This window comes from Haliotis cracherodii, unplaced genomic scaffold (assembly GCF_022045235.1).
Source record: "Haliotis cracherodii isolate W230 unplaced genomic scaffold, xgHalCrac1.p SCAF_9, whole genome shotgun sequence".
NCBI lineage: Eukaryota > Metazoa > Mollusca > Gastropoda > Lepetellida > Haliotidae > Haliotis > Haliotis cracherodii.
In genome coordinates, this window is record NW_027266343.1 from 29,401,143 (window position 1) to 29,428,001 (window position 26,859).

Below are 26,859 nucleotides of genomic sequence, written 5' to 3' on the forward strand. Positions count from 1 at the left end.
AGAGAAGACAACCTGTCATGTTTCTGTTTTTATTTTCTGTTTTTCCTTCAACTTTACACTAGATTCAGAACAGTTCGAAATCGTTAGAGTGAGATGGATATGTTGGATTTATAACACGTTTGGAGGGCTGGTATGATTTTCTGAAGCGTTCATTGGTCTGACTGTGAGGTCCCTGCACCAGTGTGTATATTGACTATGAACTGGGAGGCCAAACCCATGTAATTTGGGGTGTAAGATACAGTAACTACTGGTTGCCTGAATGCAAACTGGTGCTTGATGTGGACAGTCATTATCATGGACGTTATGACCCCCTAGTGCCAGAGGAACAGTCACAGCTGTGATGACCTGTGAATCAGACCTTGAACATTGTCTCATATAACAAGATTGCTTCAATGCATATCACGAATGCCATCCACACCAACAAACTTTCACCTGTGACAAGAAGATGAGTGAGTGAGTGAGTATGGTTTTATGCTGCTTTTAGCTATATTCCAGCAATATTACAGCAGGGGACACCAGAAATGGGCTTCACACATTGTACCCATGTCGTGAATCGAACCTGGGTCTTTGGCGTGACGAGCGAATGCTTTAACCATTAGGCTACCTGACCGCCCCCCACAAGAAGAAGAAGAAATTGCTGGAAGTTTGGTAAAAGCATGGTCATACAGGCAAGGTAAGGCATACAGGCAAGGCATACAGGCAAGGCAAGGCAAGGTATGGCATACAGGCAAGGCAAGGCATGGCATACAGGAAAGGCAAGGCAAGGCAAGGCAAGGCACACTGCCAACACATTGACAGCTTGTGGTTACATTAAAAAACTCTATGAATCAGGTGCTACGAATTGGGGGCATATAATTGTTCAACCGTAAACGACATGGCAGATAAATGATTGGTTGCTTGGTTTGTTGTTTAACGCCCCACTCAGCAATATTCCAGCTATATGACGTCGGTCTGTAAATAATCTAGTCTGGACCAGACAATCCAGTGATTAATATCATGAGCATCGATCCACACAATTGGGATCAATGACATGCATCAACCAAGTCAGCGAGCCTGACCACCCGATCCCGTTAGTCGCCTTTTATGACAAGCATAGTCACCTTTTACGGCAACCATGGGATGCTGAAGACCTTTTCTACCCCGGAATCTTCACGGGTCGGCAGATAAATGAAATTATACGCCATGGCATGTACACAGCATTGGCAGTAGGCGAATATAGCCTTACTATTTTCATTATTGAATAGCATTCATTCAATTAGTATCAGTCAAAACCACACCCTCATGTGCCACAGGATCATACAAAGAGAAAACAAAATTGTCTCAGAAAATGCTTCCTAAAAATATTTTTGCTTCAGACTGAAAAAAATATGTTATCTGCCACAAAAAAATATTTTGTTGCAAGAGCCTTCTAAAAATAAATAAATTGTAGACTCGTGGTTTGAATGTGTAGCTGGAAAAATGTCCAGTCTTCATACCAAATCCAGAATATGAAACGGTCTGTCCCAAAGTCACTCGCTGGAGTGGTTGATATTGTGGGCCGGGACGTTGAATATAAATTCACCCACTGATCAGGACGAGGTGTAAGAATCAGTATGCAGATATCGCTGGAAATAGCGCTAGAATGCATATATGCCTGTTGGTTATTCAACAAACCAATGCTTGACAGACAAGTAAGCAGCAAAGAACTCTTCTCAGACGTGAAATGTTGACGATGCCCCTTTAAAGGGAAATAACTCCACCTGATCTAATTGGGTTTGTAACTTTGTATTGCATATAAAGCTGTTTATTGATTATTGAAACATGCACACCCTCGCTTACAGCACATAAAATCCATATTTGTTTCTTCCGAAAGTCATGTTTCATATATATAGTAAGATTTGTTTGTTGTGTAACGCTGCACTCGTCAATATTCCAGCTATATGACGGCGGTCTGTAAATAATGGAGTCTGTACCAGACAATCCAGTGATTGACATCATGAGCATCGATCCACGCAATTGGGATACGATGACATGCATCATCCAAATCAGCGAGCCTCACCACCCGATCCCGTTAGTCGCCTCTTACGACAAGCATGGGTTGCTGAGGACCTATTCTAACCCGGATCTTCACGGGTCTATAAATAGTAAGCGAGTGAGTGAGTTAATTATTTCAGTCAGCTCCCGTCAATATCAAGCAAAATCTAACTAGCCCTACATCAAGGGGTGGCTGTGTTGAGGTACTAGGTCCGTCCGTAATAGGTGTGCCATAACCTATGCTTGTGGGTTCGAATCCCAGATTCGTTCTGATTGTAAATGTTTGGTTTGTCAGCACACTACTAGTGTGTTACACCAACGGGTCCAGACTGGATTATTTACAGACATCCGTCATATAGATGGAATATTGCCGAGTGCGGTGTTGGGCTCTCCTTACACGTGGGTGTTGCGCTGAATGACCAAGAATACAAACCATGGAACGAGGCACTGTAATGGAACCCAGCACTCTATTGCTCTTCGTTACACCATTGGAATCGTGGATCAGGTGGTCAGGTTCAGTGACTTTTTTTATTTCGTTTCATCGTACCCTATCGGCGTGGATGATACTCATGTTATCAATCACTGGTTGTCTGACTCACGCTCAATTATTACATGACCTCGAATCCCTGATTCGCAGTTGTAATGGTCTTTGGTCTGTCAAAACCCGACCCGTGTTCTTGGGTTTCTCCCAAGTGGTCAAAGTCTTTGATCTGCATCACTTCCGGCTTTTCTCCCACATGAAGCTGAGATTTAACCGAATACTGTACAAAACGGTGTCAAACTTTAATCACTACCCTACTCATCTATTACCGAGGGCAGGAAATTGTTGAAGGCCATACCGCGAATTCCTGCATGTTTGAATATATTTTGAAAACAATTTGGCCATAACAACTAAAGATATAATCAATAAACAGGTAGATTCGTTAAGATATTTCTTCTTACCTCGCTTGCCTTGTACTATTTCATATTAGATATACGTTCGAATTTCGGACTAAAACCACGGCTGCTTGTACCAGAGACCATGTACACTGAAAGTTAGAAATGAACACAAAATGCGTCCAGTGAATCCTTGTGTCCATCACACAGTACGTGACCTGTAGTCATTCAGTTAAAAGACCGCAGCGGACGTTGTTTTTCATTATGGTTCTCAAAACAATTGTATTGGGTTGTGACCTCAGCCATTAGGTGAAGGTTGTACTAGAAACTGTTCAGCGTAAAAACAATGTTCAAGTCGACCCGGAAAATTAAGTCGTGTTTGGAGAGCACCATGCACAGATAGTGCTGGCATTTGTCAGCACAATACCCGTGTTAAAGTCTACAACATCCAACATTTTGAGCTTCCTCACATCAAGCAAGCAGGAGCTATGTGAAATACCAGGGGTGGCTAACACGTTTTGAGCATAACAGCCAATAATGGATTGTACAACCTTACCATTTTGTATGTATTGAGTACAATACGTTCCATGCTACAGGCTGCATTTGAACCAAATACACAACCAGGCAGCATATTTCTGCAGGCAACAAAGTGACTAGATGAGGAAAATGTTGATAAAATGCAAACTGTGATTACGAATGATTGACGACACACTACACGTCACATAGCCAATACAGTAGGCGCGTCTTATGACAGAGTTGAGAACATTCTGAGGAATGAACTGTGCACGTCAGATGTTTCAGCACGCCTGACTACCGACCTGGTTCATCCTGTCCCGTGAGAATGTACGTCGTTTTGAAGCAGTTGTTGAGCTATTTGTAGCCTAGATGAGTATTGGATCACCACTATCAACCACAAACTAAGCAACAGTCAAAGCAGTGGAAACCCCCACTGTCTCCTCAGGTTGTCTGGGATTCCAAAGGAATCCTACTGTGGACTACCCCCTCCCCCTCTTCTGTAAACTTACATTTGGTAGCTTTACCGAAATGCGAGCCCTAGCGTTATAGAGAATGTACTTTGAACAACATGTAAAACAACACTCTACTACGAATCCCGTATAAAATACATCACCATCGAATAAACATTTCTTGTATGTTTCATTTTTAGCCACTATCAAACATGGTTGTATACTTTATTTTGTCAGGTAGTTTACATTCTTGGGGTAGCTTGATATGCCTTGAATAATTCTGTAAGATAAAACTCAACCACTCACTCTACATTTGCGTGGAGTTTTATCACATACATCCACGATACAAGACAAGGCTTTCGCTCGTCACGCTGAAGGCCTGGGTTCGATTCCCCACTTGAGCAAAATGTGTGAAGTCCATTTCTGGTGCACCCCGTGTTGATATTGGTCGCATATTGCTAAAAGCGGCGTAAAATCTTACTCATTCACTCACTCATTCACTCAAGTCCACGCCATTGCAAGGGTTTCACTCGAACTAACATATTCACTGTAAATTCCAAGTAGGTGCAAGTCCAACGCGGCGATGATTCCCTCACTGCAACTACATAGTACACTATTTTCAACAACACAGAGTGAGCATAACTTGACATTGACAGCATCTACTCCTCCGGAACCCGTTTAGACTCCCGCATCAATGTCTCGGCAGTTTCCGCTGTCGGACATTAAGTTTAAATTCATCTCCGAAAAATTACGACTTTGAACCGTTAAAAAAGAATAACTATTTTCCCATTAGCTGACGGTTATGGGAGGCTAGACTGGAAATGGTCTCTGTTTAAAAAAATACTTTGATGACATATTCTTTTTAATTCCGAGGTTTATGTTACTCCCTGTTACTGGTGTTCTGAATACATTATAAACAATTAGTATCTTTTCCGAAACACCATTTCAACGTCTATGTTTAGACATTTTCGTTAAATTCAGACATTTATTTAACATTTTATGATAAAATAGGGACTGATTAAGTCTAACGTTTTGCTCCAACACCATATATGTCAGGGTTGACTGGCGGCAGATGCGCCCAGCTTCGACATAATACGAAGTTGTATTTTATTCAAAAATATATTATCCTATATAAATGGAACTGGTTGCTAGGATGATAATTTTTTTCTACTTTAATCCAAAATGGTCTCGTTATTTATACTGACGTTTTCACATGGCTTCAAATACTTCACAAGGTGGTTGAATTTAAAGAATACTTCAAGCAGTTTGCAGGATAAAAGGCTATTTGTCGCTTATATAACATGTGCATATTATTATTGATGAGGCTGCAAACACAAAGATTATGTTTATGGCCAAATGACGTAAAATGCACATAATAAGATTCCTAACATAATGTCGAGTTTTACAAATCAGGATACATGCATGATAATATACATCCACTGTTTGGAGTGTGGATATAAGGTTCGTTTGCTAGACTAGTAGCGTTTGTTCATGACGATATACTAAACTAGATTATGAGGCATGGTCAAGACTGCACTTTTACCATTACACTATCGAAAGTTATATTGACAAAGATATTTTGTTTCGATTATTGTATGTTTCGAATTCCAACACTTATAATTTCACTTCAACGCACATTTACATGAGAATGGCAATTAATGGTAGAAATATCGAATGAAATCTTCTCATGTTCACCATGTTGACGAAGGCACGAAATTGTGATAGCCTGTTAAAAAGGAATTGTGCGGTATTTATATTAATACATTAACAGTCATGACATAAATTAGATATTAGTCAGGCCAATGCATAAAAAGAGCTTCGCAAGAGATTCTCAAATACCTAACTTTACAGGAATTCTGCCTTGGGCTGAAAGACAAATGCTAGTTTTACCCATGCATTAATCAAGATACCATAAATGACAAGGGTAAAGGCGGGCTCCCTGTTGAACGGCTATCTGTTTTTCCGCCCCCGCGCTGTTGTAGGACGCAGTGGGTGTGGTCTGATGTTGCTAACAAAGGAAATGTCAAGCACATTTCAACCAAAAGGAGGAGTTCAGTCGTGTTCAAGTTTTTAATATGTACTGTTCAGCCACGTTGAATGAATGAATATTGTGCAAGATCAGACAGAGCTTGGACTGAAATGTGAAGTCCATTCATAGTTTGTCTGCGTGTAGCTTACGGGTCGATGTTGATACACTACATACCTCCATGTTTTTGTGTACGTGAAGTTTTGGTTTAATATCACCACAGCGACTTACAATAGATGTCTAAAAGGAAGTGAGTGATTGAATTTGGTTTTACGCACTCATTCACTCGTTCCTCAGCAATAATGAGTGAACATTTAAGGCAAGGTCAAAATTTAGTGATATAGACTTTATAACCTTGTATTTAATTTAATACATCGTTTATTTCCTCAATGCACTAGACTGTACATCGTAACTCCTATTGCCATTAATTCACAACAGCCAATTTTAAACATATAGATATAGATATAGATATAGATATAGATATAGATAGGTTAGATTCATGTTCCGATATCTTGCATACCAAGCGAATACTGTATTACAGGTCCATATGTACAGCACACCATTCTGGTATATTTCTGTGAATGCCACATGCAAACCCCAGTTGGTATCTGTTACTTAATGCAGGTATACTACTCGACACAATTACCCCGTGACATATAACGGTATTCTCGCCGCATGGAGGCTTAATGTCAAACTCCTCTACGGGGCCTGTACAACCAAATATGTAGGAGGAGGGCTGTGAATGAACCTTGTGAGGATAAGAATGAATACGAGACCCATGTTGTTCTAATCGTACATCGTATACTGTTAGAAGCCATGAGCACCATTGATGCAATTGCTGCTAAGATAAGAAAATTCCATCCTTTCGCAGTTTTTAAAAAATATGAAAATATATGTTCTCTGGAAACACTGGGTTTTCTAAAAAAATATTTTGAAAAGCAACATGTACGTCTCTACCTTTCAGTAATAAAGTAAATCTTGTTATGTTAGAATTATGAGTATTGCTGTGATTCATGAAAACTCTTCCTCTGTTTTCCCGCTCCCGCTACATTGCCAAATAATATTCGCTTAAGATTTTAATTTGTGGAAAACATTAAACTTATCAGATGGCTAACAACTACTCAGAGGTTTGACTAAATGAGTGAGAGGGTCCATTTGTCGAATGAGCGAGTATTGTTGTACGCCGCATTTATCAATCGTCCAGCAATATCACGTCAGGGACACAGAAATGGCCTCACACATTGCACTCATGCGGGGAATCGAACCCATGCCTTGGCGTGACGAACAAAAGCATGAACCACTTAGCTACCTCCCTGCCCCCCTATTTGGCGAGTGAGTGAGTATAGCTTAACGCCGTTTTAGCAACCGCCCAGCACTATCACAGCGGGGAATAACACATGGCACCCATGCGGGGATCGAACACGGGCCTTTTGTGTGACGAAGGAACGCACTGACCACTACACTACTGCAACGCCCCCTGTTCATCGAGAGCAAGTCCTTGGTCAAAGATAAGCTTCAGATCATAAGTGTGTACTGTTTACGTCTACATCTAAGAACATCAGCTTGCAACAAAGGCATGACTCATGTTCAGTCTTTTTGACACATGTCATCCATTTTAAGGATGTTTCACTGTTTATTGACATTCGTTGTGAATAATGAAGATTTAACATGAATCAACGTTTCAATGTAATTATTAAATCGGTTGAATTCATACTAAGCATTGCTGCCAATTTGCCCATCCTATGAATATTCCCGGTTAATGAAACAAGGTATGGTGAGAGAGTGAATGTTGTTTACCGCCGCAGTCAGCAATATTTAAGCAGCCGCCTGTGCATAATTCCGTCTGGAACAAGCAAACCAGTGACTAGAGTGAATGAGTGAGTAAGGTTTTACGCCGCTTCTAGCAATATTCCAGCAATATCACGGCAAGGGACAGCAGAAATGGGCTTCACACATTGTACCCATGTGGTGAATCGAACCCGGGTCTTCATCGTGACGAGCGAACGCTTTAACCACAAGGCTACCCGACCGCCCCCAGTGACTAGAAGCATGACCAATACACGCCATTCAATCAGTCACTCACTCACTCTTACATACTAGGAGTTTCTTTCGATTCAAGTAAAAGAGAAGCGTAGAGACAGCTCGAGTGTGGGGAACATGATTCAATTCAAGCTTCTCGTTTTGGCATACTGGACATTGAGGTCTTACCTAGTGAGGTCTTTTGTTTATCGGGTTCAACTACTGCCCGTGACCAGCAGCCATTTTGGACAACCGATCCTTATTACAACAAGACAATATATCCTGCCATAGATATACTGTGATCGAGCAAAGACATTAATGACGGATGCGCGGAATGGTCACTTAGGTTTGATGCTGACCAAACCCTAACTTTAGGTGTCTAACTTCAAAAAGAAATAACTTTCTATATGTTAAAAGAAAATATTCAATAAAGTTTCATTCAAACATAAATCTTTCACCATTCAAGAAAAACATTGCTCAAACGTAAGTTGATTAACTTTTCAATCGATATGTCGTTTCTCTCGAGTTCATATCTTTGTTGGTGCCGAGTTCATTTCCAGACTGAATATCTAATTCGTCCACTTAGGAATAATCGTTCCTGTCGCTTGAATCTTCATAGGACTCGTGGCTACTGAGTCGGACTCTAGAATACAGACCGTGTTTGTACACTGCGTTTTAATGGAATAGAGATAGGCGTTAATCCTCCCGAGCTTAAAGGACGTTATAAATGGGGTAGACTTCACACACCAATAGGTAAGAAAGCCCAAATGTCCCCAACACATCTGAATATGGCAATAACATGATTGTCCGCTCACAGATGGAGGCGTATGACCCTCGAGCATGTCGGCATAACGCGCTACCCCACCCCTTTGTATCCCACCCACGCCGTGGCAGTCCCTCCTTGGCTCCTTCACCAACAGGTGCACACCGACAGTGGTGTGAGGGGATGCGTCATCCGTGGGATATTATCTGAAGATATCATTTGACTCTTGTCATATCTGAAAACATAACTTTGAGTTTTGGGCTGGTGGATGGGTGAGTGAGTGGGCGGGCGAGCGAGTGAATGAGAATTCAGTTTTAAAACGGCCTGTTAGCATGGAGGAAAGCCCGAAGTAACGCAGGTCTCAGAGTGAGTGAGTGAGTGTTTAACGCAAGGCCCCCCTGGTGACAGCCAGGGAGCTCTGATCTCCTGATCTAGGGGCAGAGCACATGCTGGAAATCAAACTAATTGGTAATCAACAGATTTATGATTTAAGCGTTTGAAATCCCATGTCTATGCTATGGTGTTGTTTATGAAAAAGGTTACGATCCTAACGCACATGATTATGTACAACCCGTTGGTACGTTGGTTCCTATTGCTTGTAAGACTGGGTGTAAGATTGGGTGTAAGATTGGGTGTTATTGGGGGTTATCGTAACCTGATGGCGTGGAACGTTGCTCATTATATTAACCACTGGTTTGTCTGTTCTCGATTATTTATAGACTTCCGTGGAATACCTTTTCTCTTAAAGGAGAACAGAAACAGATTTCTCTTTAAATCCGGGGTAGAATAGGTCTTCAGCAACCCATGCTTACCGTAAGAGGCGAGTAAAGGGATCGGGTGGTCTGGCTCGCTGACTTGGTTGATGCATGTCATCGTATCCCAATTGCGTAGCTCGGTGCTCGTGATGTCAATCATTGGATTGTCTATTCCAGACTCGATTATTTACAGACTGCCATTTTATAGCTTGTATATCGCTGAGTGTGGCGTGAAACAAACAAACAAACAAACAAACAAACAAGAAAACAAAAGAACGATTTTATTCTTCTTCATTTTGTTTGAGGAAATCCAACATTACCTTTGTTCATATATATCCCACCCATCTAGCATGTACAATGCAAGCCCCTTTTCCAGAAGGCCGCACCGCCTTGTAACTCGTAAATATCATATGATATTTAATTAATCCGGGCTATATTGGAAAAAAGATCTCAAAATATATCTGCCTAATATGTGCTTTTTATATGTATAATCTCAATGTCTAGAACCATGCAATGTGCGCTTGCGGTGTGTCCTAGTATTAGCTGTATAGTCTACCATGGTTCCGTTCAATACTTGGATACATGGTAGAATTGAGACAGACACACCGTATTTGAAAATTAGTGGAATGTTATACCGAATTGATACCTCTATTTTATTTCGTTTTCAAATGAAATTGAAGGCTATCAATTCAGTAGAGCATTCCTCTACTTTTCAAACACAGCGAGTTTATCTCCTAAAATAAGCACCGCCTTCTTGGTCAAGTGGACAGAGCTCCTGTCTTGAGAGCGGAAGTTTGGTGGTTCAATCCTCGGTCGCGTCATATTAAATACATGGTACTTATTGTTACCCTGCCTGGCGCTCGGCATTAAGGTGACACACACACGCACACACACACGCGCGCGCGCGCGCACACACACACACACACTCACTAAGGTACATGCACGTCACAATATAAGTGCAATAATGTTGAACGTGACGTTAAGCCCCACCTCACCTGACCTGAATTAGGCTCTTAATGAATGCAAATCTATGACCCTATCGAGTCCCACAGGTATAAAGCTGTCTACATTTGGCCACATCGATACAGATACCAACAGGTGATTCGTGTGTTCAACCGTGCATAATAGTTTCATTTAATAACCATAAACAGGTAATATAATCTTTTTAATCATTCAAGCAGTAAGGCTATTATTAAATTCAAAACGAGCACATGCGTTTATCATAACCTATACTTTGTCATAATATTACTACACCAATATACTTCATGTACGTAGTTTAGGCGCATTTTTCTTGTCAGTGTGAAGTAAAAACTGTGTATGTTCGCCGGCTGCTTGGTAAATACCGAAATACGGCTTTGTTAGCCGTGACCCCGATACCTTACGATCACGTGACTAAGCAGACGATACAAGCACCCAGACGACATAACACCGCGAGACTGTGGGAACATGCGAGTACTGGACGCTACTTACAGACGATAAATCATGTCTCAAATAAACCAATTGGTGTTTTTCGTGATTGTCTTCACCCTGATGGTATTTCTTTCGGAGTTTATCGAAGGCAGAGGGATTTTACGCCGAAAACACAAGAAAAAACAAGCAGGGAGATCGGATGATTCTGTTGAGATATATTTTAAACGAACGTCGTCGGATAACACTGAAGTCATCTGCCACGGTTCAGGTAAGCCAATTAAGAATATTAGGTATATAATTGATAATAACTTATTTGTTTTTGTTCAACCTTATGTATCTGTGTGCATCAGAATCTTAAATAGATTTATCGGTAATCAGGTCGAACTTCATCAGCACAGGTATTATCAAGCGATATTGACTTGACATCAAATCAACCCACGACAGTGTGACGTGATCTGGTGATAGATACTAGACAGATGATATATTCTCACTTGTGTTCCCCATATTGACAGCGTCGTTTGATACGCATTTATGTCGTGCCCTACACCGAGGTCTCGGTGACTAGGGTGAAAAGCATGTTTAACTTTACCGAGTATACCTGAAAGGTAGGTCAGGGAAGTGAAATGTTCAAGTCTTGTTTGTGGTGACACAAAGACATATTTACCCAATAAAACACACAGTACATCTTGGATAAACACACATTTGTAGGCACAGGTTTTCTTGGAGTCCTTACAATTGATGTCGTTGTAGTACTTCCAACAGGATTACATTGTTATTATAATTATCAATTAAACCGGAATTAAGTTAAATTAACAATGTCAGACAAAAGGGTTTATTGACCTACTTATAATGAAACCGCAATTCAATCATGTTTCAATTACTTTTGACTTTCTATCAATGAAATTTAGTGCATGATGAATTATTTAAACTTTGTTTCTTCTTTTTCATGCTAATGGGGAATTAAAAATATTCAATGGAGTCAAACAATATAAATATTCAACCAATACACTATGACCGTCGGCATTCTCTTGATATATGGTACAATGCATCAATTACCTGCATTGGAGGAACATCCGGTTATAATAAGGGCATGAAAAGAACACGACTGCCATGCAGGATATATATGTTGATATATTTTCCTCACTAAAAAAGATAAACTCATCATGCTCTGAATGTTTACCATAGAAATCTACCGTGAGACAACTTTCAGCCAAGCCCTTTTACATAGGATCTTCGCACTCGCTGCCTTGCTGTGTCTTGCGCTATTGCATCATAGAGACAGTTGTACCGCTCAGTGCGGGAAGGTGATCGCATTCTAATGTCGTCTTCTGAATGAGATACCACGTGCTTCGGCACCCGAATAGCATCTCTTTCAGGGTCGTGTCACATAACATAAATTGCCACACCCGTGAATAGCATCGTATAATCAATAATTGTTTTTATTTTGACCGTTTTCTTTATTAGAGTCTCATGACTAAATACACTATCATGTCCTCGTTCGCAGTAACGCGTAGCTCGAATCCTCGGATCTAGGGATATTAGGAAAATATATATACTGTTATTATGTGCTTAACATTCACTGGTCGGTAGAATAGGTGAGTCATTAATATTTTTTGTTATTTTTTTATGACGACGAGTTAAAGAGGTGATAAAAAAGGCTCGCAAATGAAATAATGGTTGGCTCAGAATACCAGAAACCAGCGTCATATTTGTTTTGCCTTGCATCATACACTGTCGACTTATTGGACGTTATGTCCAGCGTGTCCAGGACAATACCATATCAAACAGAGTATATATGTGGTTTAAGGAAGAATATACGGATGTCAACTTATTTATTATGAGGAACACAACGTTTTGGAGTATATGCTTACTCCTTCATCAGGTGAATGAATGCCATGAGGCAGGGAGAATACCAGTGGTTTGATTTTAACTGTAGCAGTAAAGACAGACAGAGGTTTGTACTTCGATATCAACTAAAGTACTGTTACAGTACTATTGCAGGTTGTTGTACATCAGAGAGGTTTCATCCAAACGCTTAACTGCATTGATGATCAAAGAGCAAGTAAAACGTCATGCATACATAGATACAGAGCTTAGCCTGGGATGTCCAAGGCAAAAACACATATAGAAGTGCAGAAGTACTAGTTTAATGTATATGTGGGGTCCGCGGTATTCAAAAGACGGAAACGCTGTGTATTGTAGATAAACAAATGTTCAGATATTCATGTGCACTGGCTAGACTTTGAATCACACTGACGCTTATACACGTTTTACGAGTGTATGGCCTTTTTCAATTCAGTCCCTGCGCTTTAACACAGTAGTACAAACGCATGAATGAAGCCCACGGATGCATTATGGTGTAGCTGATCGTCAATTGCGTATTGGTCGAAAGAGAACATGCGACTTTTGCAGTGTCGGGTGATGGCTACTTGTCATGTGAACAGGTATGCGGGGGAGGGGACGCCAGGGGGAGCGAGGGAGAGTGTTTAACCAGGACCAGCAGCGGAGCAACTCTCTGTTTACAAAGTTCCTTGACAATCTTGCAGTCAGGGCAGACTAAACGAAAACACGTAGGGGAGAATTCCTTCCCCTTCGACACTTGCAAACCCGACCCACCTGAGTGTGGGCAGATCACGTGACCAGATCACCCCATCTCATAAATTCGATGTTGTTAAAACCTGTACAGAAGCCGTATGCGGAAACTTTCACGAAGTCCTCTTTTTACAAAAGTTAAACATATAATACCGTCACGTTTTCTTTGTTTCTAATTCCTTCCGTATTTTCTTTGTTGGACATGTGGTTTTATTGTGACCCGTTAACAGCTAACTCTGATATATCCAACTACATGTGTGCTTGAATGATGACGTGGCCCCAGTGATCGATGGCGTCACTTTCTGACAGACAGTCAGTCAATCAAAGTGTGCATTGTGACACAGGGTTAATAACTCCCGTGACACCAGCCGCTATTATGAATATGTTAACATCAATAACAATGGGTGAGAGTGCAAGGTCCCGTTACACATACCATCCAGTGCAAATTGTTTTTTTTGTGTTTCCGATTAATATGATGTCCCTGAAAGGTGAAGGCTATCACAGTTCAAACTGTCAAGGGGACCAGTACGATATGAGTCATAACACACACTCATAATATCCACAAATATAATCTCTAAAATAGAAACAGAGGTTTTGGGTACTCACTTTAAATATGGCATTACATTTAAGAAACAGACAGTTGCAGTTGCAGCAACGTAAATAGATAATTACCCTTTTGCATTACATATAGTGCAATCAGGCGTTACACTGGTTAAAATTTTCTTTGCGTTTTTTGATAAAAAATATATTTCTTTACACGCTCTTGAAAATCGAAAATATATTTTATGTATGGTGTCTCTGAGATGTTTTGTCTGTGGTGCAAATCGCAAAGCCAGTGTAATCCTTTTAGTATGACATCCCAAGCACAAAGCCGCGTGAATCACGTTAAAAGGGTATCGGGTACATCTTCACATCGTGATTCATATAATGACCTATTTTACTGCATATCTGGAGTAAGGTGGGCTCACTGTGCGACGTCGGGATGTACGCCGAGTATACGCTTGAAGCCTTGTGAGATGATTTAAGTATCTAACGCAAGAAGGAGAACCGCGTTTTTATGCTATCGATAAAAAAACACAACCAGGGTATTCATCTGTACAGAGGAGCCACGTTGGCCCACTAGTTTAAGCTGCTGTAATTTTTGTGTGGAGTTGCGTCCCTTAGTTTGTGCTAGGATCCTCTGGTCGTGGTTTCGAATACCAGACCCTTGATTTGTCAACAGCATACCTATGTTCTTGGGTTTTCACCAGTAGTAAAGTAGTAATGTTCTGTTGTATATATTTATACTACTCAAAGTTTGCTGAGGATCAATTTTGAGTTTGATGACATAATCAAGTCATCCAACAAATAAAGATGGAAAAAGCCCGATACACAATGATTGGGTAACCCCTACAGGGCCTTAGTGTCATGATGAACGGACCGAAGCACGCAGTCATTGGCAAGAAGTGCACGAGGTGCTTGAAAACCTGTGTTTCGATGTATAGTGACAGAATCACTGCACATCATTTTCGGAGAGCAAAACAATATTTGCTACTGGGGAATGCAACAATCGAATGCACCCTCAGTGTCAAAGACGTCGTTTGACGACGGAATATATTAGACAGATGCATAGGCATGCTTGAAACTTGGTTAACACAACGTCACATCTCAAACGTCTTTGGTGTCAGCCAAGTGATCAACAGGGCATGGAATCGATATCAGACGTTTGGATCAGCAACCGAGCAACATGGCGTTCCACCACGCAGCGGGAAGCCAGGTTTCTCCTGATTGTAGTAAGGCGTCATCACTTCGTGACTGCCACCACTTTCAGAAATGACCCGCGGAACGCTAGTGGCTTTAACGTTTCTGCTTAGACAGTTAGAAATAGTCTCCGTGATGCATTCGCATTCGCAATGACCCAACATCACAGGCAGGCACGTTTGAATTGGGCTGAATATCACGTCAGTTGGACAGACCAGGACTGGGCTCCAGTAATTTTCCCTGATGAATCGAGATACTGTCTAGACTTCACAGATTGTCGTGCCAGAGTGAAGATTTCAGCATTCCAACATAGCCGAACATGACCGCTATGGAGGGGCTCAATCATGATTTGGGGTGGGATCAGTAGAGCTGGAAGAACCGATCCCTCTGTCCTAAAGCGGAGCACGATGACAAGTGTGCGCCGCAGGGTTGATATTCTTGATGTGTACGTGAGATCGCATGCTGGCGCAATCAGGCCGGACTTCATCCTCATGGACGATAACGTACGACCTCATCGTGCCAGGTTCGTTGATACCTACTTAGAGTAGGAGACCATTGTCCGCATGGAGTGGCCAGCCCGGTCACCAACCCTATCGAACACATGTTGAACGATCTGCAGATAGCCCTCTCACGACATTCTGTCCTTCCGGCAACTGTACAGGAATTCGGCAATGCTCTTGCTAAAGATCGGAACAGTCCCTTGGCAACCATTGTTTGGTACATGACTAATGGTCCTTAACCATGTCATCACGCAATATTGTCTCTGGCCTGTTGCACCAGTTTGACGTATTCCCGTTAAAAGTGGTGATCCTAAGCAGACTTTGAGTAGTATAACTGAAATACTGTTTAAAGCGGTTTTAAACCGAACTCACTCACCAGCCTTGTTGTAAACGCCGCAGTAGGCAATATTTCAGCTATATGAAGGTGGCCTGTAAAGACGACCATCTAAACCAGACCAACCATCCTGAACCAGATAAACCATCCTGGACCAGAACAACCATCCTGAACCAGATAAACCATCCTGGACCAGATAAACCATCCTGGACCAGAACAACCATCCTGAACCAGATAAACCATCCTGGACCAGATAAACCATCCTGGACCAGACAAACCAGTGATTGATATAATTAGCAACGTCCCACGTCGCCGGAAAACGATGGCACACTTCCAAACAAGTCCTTGGGGTATTTGATCAATAACTGAACAGCAATGACTTGACGCTCTGCTTCTAATCTAACGTGTCGATCCTAAACACATGGCTGCTGCGGCTTAAAGGACAAATGCCTGCACGATGACAGATTATTGAAAACTGCCTGTCGACATATACATAAGGCACCACCAGTATCTTCGTGAACTGGTTCGAGCTTCCCATTGCGCAAATGGTTTTATCATAAAAATACGTTGGCAAAACATAACTGTTGAGTACGAATCGTAAGAAATTAGCATAAGATTTAGTCCAGTCAGTGTAATATCACCAATCAAATGGTCACAAACATGATTTGGCTGGCTTGGTATCTCACAACGTTCTGTTTATGCTGATCGGTAGCCTTGTGGTTGAAGTGTTCGCTTGGCACACCGAGGTTCTGATCCAAAACTGAAACAGCGTGTGAAGCTCATTTTGCAGTTTCTCTTGTCACGATGTTGTTCCATACAACCTACAGCGACGTAATTCCTCACTCACTCTGGATTTGATAAGGGGACCAGACTATTAGTGGAAACTAACATCCAGGGACCTGGTCCGAATGCTGTTGTGACTGCAATATGTTAAGTCCTATGGCGGACTAGCTTTCAGAGATAAGACTACACAAGTACAGAGAGCGGCGATCTTGCTATATGTGAGTACTTTCACATTTACTTTCGAACGTGTACATTTACTATCGAACGTGCAAATGTTAAGAAGAAACATCGCTCTTGAAGAGTTACCATATGCAGGTATTTCACTTGTTCTGAACACTGTTCTTTGCTTGATTCTAGCTGTGAATCAAATACTGGACTTCAAATACCAAAATGTCGTTTCTTAAACATTAGCGTTCACTGAATTCCACCCGCCACAGCGCTCTGCACTGAGCAAATACTCTTGTTTTGTTTCACAACACGAATATAGTTTTTAAACAACATCACCAAACAAAGCTAGTCTTCCCCTTTGTAGTCGTGTATGTAAAGGATTACAGTTCTTCATTCCGTTATTGTAAAATGGTTGACACATTATGGGAATATTGGCATCGCATAAAAAGCTGGTTGTGATTTTGGAAGCTATTAGCCAGCTGAAGTTCCATGGCCGATACAGCGAATCTAGACAAGGTGTTTGCCTTCTCCTCACTTTGAACCTACAGTTCCACATTATGAAGAGCGGCTGTATGCTGTATACAGCTGCTCTGTATTCGTTGCCGGGATGGATACTTACCGCATGTCTAATGAAGAATGACACGTCTTTTGTTACTACAAGAACTACTTCTGCTACTACCACCATAGTTTAAAGAGGATGATGGTTGGATGTAATTATTCCCAGCTACTAAGTGAACACACTCCTATGTCAGAGTGACATACACGGGAGGAAACTAACGTACCTGAAAAAAGGGAAGTTACTTTTTTATATAAAACAAATTTTGCGTTTTAGTCCAACTGTCGACCAGCATTAGGTCGGCGGAGTCCCACGGTGCGTTTAGTTTGGGCTTACACACGTGGTGACCTGGGTTACACTTGCACCTCTCTCACCTTCCCCGTGTCCAGATCTTGGAGGGGCCTTGTTGGGGTTGGAAAGTGTCCTGAATCTATTTGCTTCATTAGCTCAAGTGGGGGCACGGGTGGCCCAGTCGTCTAAGGCGCCGCGATTCGCAGTGCAGAGTTGCGTCCCTTGGGCACGCCAGAAACCTATGATTGTGGGTTCGAATCCCGGTTCGCCCCGATTATATTTCTAGGTTTGCCAGCAGCATGCTCGTGGGTTTCACCGAGTTGGTAAACGTCAGAGACCTGCATTACTTCGGGCTTTCCTCCCACATTAAGCTGACACGCCGCGATATAACTGGAATACTGTTAAAAGTAGCGTTAAACCAAACTCACTCACTCACATTAGCTCAAGTAAGGAACATTATGTATTACGTTTTCAAGGGAAACACATATAATGTGTGTTCTGGGCCCAGGGAGCTTACGAATACCGTGAATATATGCAGTCATTGATCGTATAAGTCAAAATGAAAATTATGACTCGCTTATTTCCCCAAAAGGTCAAATTATTCATATTCCCTGTTATTTTCTGTATTTCATTTCAGTGTTTATTGACATTTAGATATCTCAACGATAACCACGTGACATAACTAAGAGAACGTGAACAACAGAGAACTACTAATTCTTTTAATGCAAGAGATGAAAATAGGTCCATGTGTTCTAAGATTGGGTTAAGCACACACTGTTGTGGCTTTAACGATTCACGAAAGTATCGTTGATACTTGTCCTATGTTGACGTCCAGCATTGGTACATCGGCAATATTCAGGCTATGCCACGACGAGATATAAATAATCAAACCTTCACCATGCAAAACAGTGACTGATAGCATAACGTCACACGCACTGCCTCGGATAGGGCGTCTGCTCTGAGAGAGGAAAGCGGAAATTCAACCCCCTGGCAACGCCATACTTGTAAAATATAGTACTTGTTGTTACCCTGCCCAACGGTCCACGTTAAGGGGATAACACTCTGCCTGGCTCGGAGTCAGTGCAAAGTCTCTGACTGGGGTATACTTTGAAACTGCGGCAGGATATCTTACTGGGCTAGCACTATATAACGTGCATGGGTGTCACTATTTGCGTGAAATAATCTTGAACCCGACGTTTGACCCATTCAACTCTCCTCATATACAAAAAGATTAACCTGATTTATTCCATGTAATGATCGACTGTACATGACAATAAAAGTGGCTGAGTGGAATAGGATGTTAAAATGTCATTTTTGTTATCGACAAAAATGTGTATTTGGACTTGAAGTGTTCTTTTTAAGTGGCATTCTGTACTTTTAATGACACCATTAAAGCGTTAACCTACTTACTTATTGTTAGATCAGACAATAATTGGGCGCAACGTTTTCCAACCCCCAAAAGGCCCCTATTATTCAAACAAATGCTTTAAATCGCCTGATTTTCGATCGTCCGATTTTCATGAATGAACAGACAATGTGTTTACACTACCGCCCACTTGGGGGCGCTGTAATTATCCGGGTATTCGCGCTCTTATTTCACCTCCATTCACAGAGCGTTATGTCTCGTTCATTGACGTTTGCAACCGCGTAGATCGTGAGCTGTCTCGGTATTTATTGAAAGGATTTCTTGAAGCTTTAAGTGAGCAAATATTATTTTCCAACTGCATTCATGAATTATTGTTTAGATATTGAGAACTCTGTCTGTATCTCGTACTGTCCCATTAGTCAATATTTCTCTAGGCAGAAATACAAGGTCACCGGACATCTTCACACAACAATCCACCTTAATGATTGTTGTCATAAACTCGCTATGTTCTCTACATAAAAGTGCGTTCCAGATTTACTTTGAGAGCCATTTTGTAAAATGTCATATACCGACAGGATTCTTTTCCGATAAAAAATTATTTGCAGATGAAAGTATAGGTTTTCGCACGGACTTGTATAAGGTCCGTGGTTTTCGTAATTATCTTCAGCAATCTACTGTCAGTAGTTGTCTGGGCTGGTATGGTCTTTGAAACGGGTAATAGAAATATGCAATAGCAATGTCCACAAACAACATTTCAGCTTTAAGCTCCTGAATGTTTACACGATTTCTATGCAATAAATATATTTTCTAGCATTTCTCAGGTGGTTTGCATCAAGTAAATGTTGTTCAATAGTGTTATTCGCCGACATGGACGTGTCAGGGGTTGTTGCCAGCAATTCTCTTGGTCGTACAGCGTAAGCGGTCAGTTGAGGCGGGAAAAATCCACTAAGGCATTAAGCAACTCTACATTGTAGAATTTTCCAACGATCGTTCCTAAAGTCTATTATCCACAACAAATGTTTGATTTGGTTGGTAGGACCTCTACCCTGACCTGATTCCTTGTTAGACGGACACGGGGGATTTGAATCAATCCCATTTTTGACCTTAATGGCAACTCGCTTAGCCTATCCCCGCGTGCCAGAGATTTGTTGGGGAAAATAGAAAGTTTGAAAGGATGACTACAGAATTAGCATGATCCACTGTAACGCTCAAGGTTAATTAGTAAAAGCGCGGCTTAAGCTTCAGGACGAGTTTGGGAAGGGCAACTCGTGCGATGTCTTACTAATCTCAGCCAACATAATATCTATATATATATCTTATTTTAGTATACTTTTTCTTTCAAAATCAAGCTTGGAGAAATTTATTTGATATGGACCTGTTGTCTCATCCAATTGCAGACATAGATTACTTTTGATCACATGTATTTCTATAGGACAGGTTGAACATACCTGCATTCTGTTTTGGTCAAATAAGGTGAGGTGGGGTGAAATTAGGTTTAACGTCGGGTCCAAGATTATTGCACTCATATAGCGACGTGCATGCACGTGTGTGTGAGTGTGTGTGTGTGTGTGCGTGTGTGGCTGCTTGTACTAGTCCAGACTGATGCCGATTTATAGTGCTAGCTCACTGAGATACAATGCCGCAGTTTAACATATATACCCCACTCAGACACAGTATACTGACTCCGAGCCGACCATTCCTTGTTTTAGCGCCTTAATACCGAGCGCCAGACAAGGTAACAACAAGTACCATCTTTTAAAGTCTTTTGGTATGGTGCTGCCGGGGATCGAACCCCGGACCTTCCGCTCCCCGGGCGGACGCTCTACCTCTAGACCATGGAGGCGGTTTTTTGGTCAAAGAAACTAAATAGAAAATCCAAAACAATTTGTTTGGTGTTTTTGACATGATACAAATATGTCAGTTTCCGGATTGTCTTCTTCCCAGTCAGTGACAGCTATATCTCTTATCTCGAAGTCACTCATACTAAAAGGATTCAATCCGGACCAGGACGCGTAAAAGGTGACTATGCTTGTCTTAAGATGCGACTAACAGGATCGAGTGGTCAGGCTCGCTGACTTGGTTAATGCATGTCATCACACCCGTGAAGATCCGGGTTAGAATAGATCTTCAGCAAGAAAAAGGTGGCTATGTTTTTCGAAAGAGGCGACTAACGGGATCGGGTTGTCATCCTCGCTGACTTGGTTGATGCATATCATCGTATCCCAATTGTGTGGATCGATGCTCATGATAGAGATCACTTGATTGTCTTGTCCAAATTCGATTATTTACAGACCGCCGTCATACAGCTTGAATATTGCTGATTGCGGCGTTAAACAACAAACAAAGCATGTCATCGTGTCCCAATTGCGTATATCGATGCTAATGATGTCAATCACTGGATTGTCTGGTCAAGATTCAATTATTTAGAGGCCGGCGTCATATAACTGGAATAATGCTGAGTGCGGCGTTAAACAACAAACAAACAAACAGAAGAGGTCCCTAGTCCCCATGCTTGTCAAAAGAAGCGACTACATGGGGTATTTGTTGGCTATAACACTCGATCCGACTGCAAGTGTGTCCACACTAGCGTCCGTAGTACCATCCGTGTGACCTAGCTGATTGTGTGTCAACATATCCTGTTCACAATATAAACCATTTGCTTGCCAATACAGACTTGAATATATCTTGACAGTCGTGATATTGATGGGGCCTTGCTGAATGGGACGTGAAAGATACAACCACTCACTCAGGGCACTGTCTTCCTCATCGCAATGGTATTTATTCATATATTCAATGTATTACTCAGTTATATGTTCAAGAGTGGTCTCCTTCACGTTTGGAAATAGTGAGTGAGTGAGTGAGTATGGATTTACGCCGCTTTAAGCAATAGTCCCGCAATATCAGCGGGGGACACCAAGTGGGCAACTGAACAAGGGCCTTCGACGTGGTGTGGGAACGCTTTAACCATTGGGCTGCCTCCCCGCCACGTTTTGAAATAAAGAACCCCCGCTTCATTACTCTTCTCTGTCGAACATGGCCTTGTGTTGTCCTTGCAGCGTTAAATAACCAGTTAAATCATGGCTTGCATACCATTCTGCTATCGTACATTTGCAAATTAAGGTTAATTGTCGGTTTTCTTTCCATGGATGATTTGATTTCTTGACCAAGGAAATGCCTTCAAAGACAGTTGACAAAATACCACATAAATCCACAAAAAAGGGTGGTTCGGATACGCTCAAATTCTTTCAGTTTTCCCACGAAACAAATAACCTATATTAGCACATGCAATATTTGGTTACATAATTACCAGAAGAAACCACGATTCGCCATGAACAGTGCTCCCTTTATGCCAAGTGACGTGTGTGGCATTTTCCAGGTAAATGCACGTTCTTGAGCGCTTTGATCATTGCAAGGCGCGTTAGCTGAAGGTCATTACATGTGTCCAGGTAGACATCTCGCGGTCGATCTACCTGTATACGATTACATACCTGGCGACGACAATTTCACTCTTGGTATCCTTCTTCGGGGCCAAATTAAACGAATTTAGGGCCCGCAATGAGTTATCACTGAAACCTACAGCGACTGCTAATACAGACAGTTTATCCTAGTTTCGGGCCGGTGAGCATGAAAAAGACCCAGTACGTATTATTTAACATGTGAATATCAGGTATGTGGTTTGTTATGATGTGAAAAAAGAACATTGTATGTTGGAATATAAATATTATGAAAATATCCTAACAAAAAAACCCACGAATTCTGTGGATGAAAGACACTTATTGGATAGAAATAAATTGAGTAAAAATATGTTTTTGTACATGCATTTCTTTGTACTGTCAACGCGCCCCGAGATCTGAGGTTGGAATATGCTACTGGTAACTTTAATTTGTCGTTCGATAACAAAGGTATCGGATGGTCAGGCTCGGTGACTTGGTTGACTGGGTGTCCTCGTACTCCGACGATGTAGGACGTTGCTTATAATGTCAATCACTGGTTCGTCTGGTCAGGCCCGATTATGTTCTCACCATGTGGTTGGAATATTGTCGAGAGCGGCGTTAAACAACGCACTCTTAACACAGCTGTTATGGTCAGTATATATGTTTAGAAGTGCCAGCGTCTTACAAATTGGCGTATCGAGTAAGCATAGTTACATGTATATTTAACTGTAGTTCACTGAACAGTAAACTACGTTTATAACGAACACGCTTTTAACGAACTGACGGATATAACGAACATATTTTTGGTACCGGCCATTTGATGTATATATGCTTATAACGAACTACGGTTATATCGAACTCAAAAATCAGTTTGTTATAACCGTAGTTTACTGTATATCAGTTTGGTTTAGATACGAGTGTGAATCTCACCTCGAAATCTGAGGGATACAACGTTAGAAATGGCACTATTTGCTCGGGTTACACACTGTTAATATGTATATTTTACTGTCAATGACAGAACATTTCAGTCAGTTCGTATGATGACCAATACCATGCGTCGAAATTACGCCCCATCCATTTTTAATGACACTAACTGTCCTGCAACATCCAAGCCTTTGTGTGCATGCATGTAACATTTCATTATATTGTTATTATACGGTGCATACATTCAACCCCGGTGAAAGTCTGCGTCCTAATTAATTCCTAAATGACAAACATCAGCGTTATCATTTGGCGGTCCTGATGTGTTAACGTTCATCTGACAGTCATTCCTCGCGTCAGGACACCTGGTGTGGTTGATGTGCACGTGCTGTACATGATGTGACGTCACAAACATGATTGCGCCCTGTGCGATCCCATAACGTAATTTGATGTTAGCCTTTAGCACCCGCAGCAGGATATCGGCCATAAATGGCAGTTTTAAACATAGTTGTTTATGTGATGTGATTGCACAATGCCTGTTGAGCAACCTGTCACAGTAGACTAAGTGAATATATGAGGCATGGTGTTATGGGAAAGAGATTGTGTGATTCAGGACATGACGAACACATGCTTTGCAAACTTAAGTGAGTTATATTTAGTGAGTATATACAGGTATGTTTCTGTTACGATACATCAGATCGGCTCGGTGTGAGAGCAAAGCCCGATGTGATGCAAGTCTTAGACATTTACCACTTTGGTAAAACCCCACGAGCACAGGAATGGTTATGACAAACCTAGAAAACAGAATGAGGGCGAATATTGGATTCAAACCCGGCCATAGGTTCCTGGCAAGTCTAAGCGACGCAACTCTATCGGGTGAATTGAGGCACCTCCGACAACTGGACCACCCGTGCCCCCTCAAATTGGAAAATATCTGAAAATGAAATATATGGGACCACCATGAACTGGCTACAAATATTGTATGCATGTAGGACATCAAACTCGGGTCTTCCAAGTAAACGCCTTCGCTTCTTGCCCCCATGCACAGTGAAGTCATATGGGATCAGGGTTAGATCTTTCTTGTGCCAATGACACCATTAAATTAGTAAAAGCAAGTTAAAATAAGTTCCTGGTGCCTAAAGGGCACACTCAGCAATGAATAGCTGTATTTTTCCTAATTTGCTTCTGATGATATAAATTATACGAAACCTGTGATGAATATTTTTTCGCAAGGGAAAAGTGGACAAATATGGGCGGCGATCCGGTCAAAAATACCAAGTTGAAATAAAGGAAAAACGTACGCAATAATAGTCAAATGTTACGAATAAAGAATGAATGTCACAAATAAAGGTCATTGTTTACATACAAATAATGAATTCAAAACAACTCGCAAACAAAAGCCAAAGTGTACTGAAGAAAAGGAAAAAGGACACTTAACTGCTAAAGGACAACAGTGACAATTAAGAACGCCACTTTAAGCGGCTTGTTCAGCCATGGATATGATAAATACATTTCGAAGTGCTCAGTGTATTATGTCATTCCATTTAATACGACCCTCTTCTGGTCTTATCTCTCTCAGGTTCTATTTATGCGTCTGTTAAAGACATGAACGTAAACATATCTATCACAGGCACCTTTTTGTTGTTTGCACCGAGTCAAACAATTAAAAGGAAAAAACAACACGCACAGATAATGGACTTCAAACCACAACGTTCTCATAAACCAACAAAAAGCCAAACATCAAAATGCATGAGCTTACATACAAGCACACACATACGCATAGCGAATCAGCAATGTTTTTAATTCTTCTCGCGTACAACTCGAGGGAAACACACATGGCAGTGTAATCCCCTATATATCTATATTTAAATGTAAAGGACTTAATGGTTTAAGCTCCATGGACTTCCGCTCGTAGGTACAAAGGCAACTGTGTGGGCTCCTGAAGGCAACACAATCTTGTTGTACACACCGGCACTAATGTATTCCTACGCACACCTGCCTGAATCAGCGGGGCAGTCGTGGTTGTGAGAGGGTATTTACACGCCATTTACATGGCATTATAGGATGTTTAGGACGTAAATGGTGGCTTCAGTTGAAAAGGCTGATATCTCACGGGTGTGATATACTGTGTCATATGTTTTATGAAAACAAACCCGCCTTTAGGAGTGTATATTGACAAGTTTATAATGGGATGACACGCTTTATCATATCGATATTTATGCGTTATGTGTTTATGGACAGAAATACGTATCAGGGGAATGACTTGTGACAAGATTAGACATTTTATATCACATGCTTATGAAAAGGAATACACATCGTTGGGGTGTGCTAGCAATATGACACAGCGGGTGACATTATATATCACATTGTTGCTGTGCACAAGTTTGGTGGGCTATTAATTGGGTTAAACATGGTGCTATATGCAGGCGCGTATTGTGTTTATCACAATGCAAAGAATATAGGATAGCTAGAGCTTCAACAGACGTCCCTTGTGGCGAACCATCCCCCACTGCATGTTGCAGTGTGGACAAACAAGTTGTTGTTTGAACCGATTTACATACAAATGAATTCTGTCTCCTCCAAACCCGATGACATCTATCTTTGAAAATAAGCTAGTTTACGACTCAAAACCATGTGCGTTCATGTATGTAGTATTCTGTCCTGGTTTCACTGTTTAAATCACGTTGAAGTAGGTAAAGAAGTTGCGCTCAAGTCTAAATAGAACTATTCAATTGGGGTTATTCTTTCCCGGTTTCATCGGTTTCCCTGTTCCAGACACGATCATTTACAAGAACATCGCTGTCAGTAAAGTAAATACCTCACACTAGCTCAAAGTTTAAATTTGATTATAATAAGTATATAGTATCCTCGTAGACGATAACCTAGAACAGTTACACGACACTTGCTAACATGGCATAACTGAAATACTATTCAAAGTGGCGTTGAACAGAATTCACTGTGTGTACCCCGTCGTGATGTTGCTTAAACAAAATATAAAACCGACTCACTACTACTATCGCGGCGGCCTGTAAATAATCGAGTCTGGATCAGACAAACCCGTGATTAATGTCATGAGAAACGTCCGACGCCGTCGACGTTTCCTGACATGCAATCAACCAAGTCACCGAGACTGACCACCCATCATTGTAGTTGCCTCATATACGACAAGCACATGTTGCTGAGGACCTATCTTGCTGGAAAACCTTGAGGACGGGTGAAAGTCAGGAACACGGCTATGTTGCTTACAGACCATGGGTGATTGATCATAACTTGGGATTCGAAAACTCTATCTGCGGATCCTGGTAGCTCTATTATAACCTCACCTAGAAACACCTGTGCCACTCGTG

The 26,859-nt window shown here is 41.4% G+C and overlaps 1 protein-coding gene across 1 annotated transcript in view; it reads left to right on the top strand.

The window, feature by feature from the left end:
• The first annotated feature begins 10,800 nt into the window (after window positions 1-10,800).
• LOC139452142 (uncharacterized) overlaps window positions 10,801-26,859 on the top strand; it is a 50,170-nt gene continuing 34,111 nt past the window's right edge. The window contains exon 1 of the mRNA XM_071233480.1: window positions 10,801-11,095. Within this exon, the coding sequence (XP_071089581.1) occupies window positions 10,900-11,095 (196 nt within the window). The 5' untranslated portion in view covers window positions 10,801-10,899. The remainder of the gene's footprint in view (window positions 11,096-26,859) is intronic.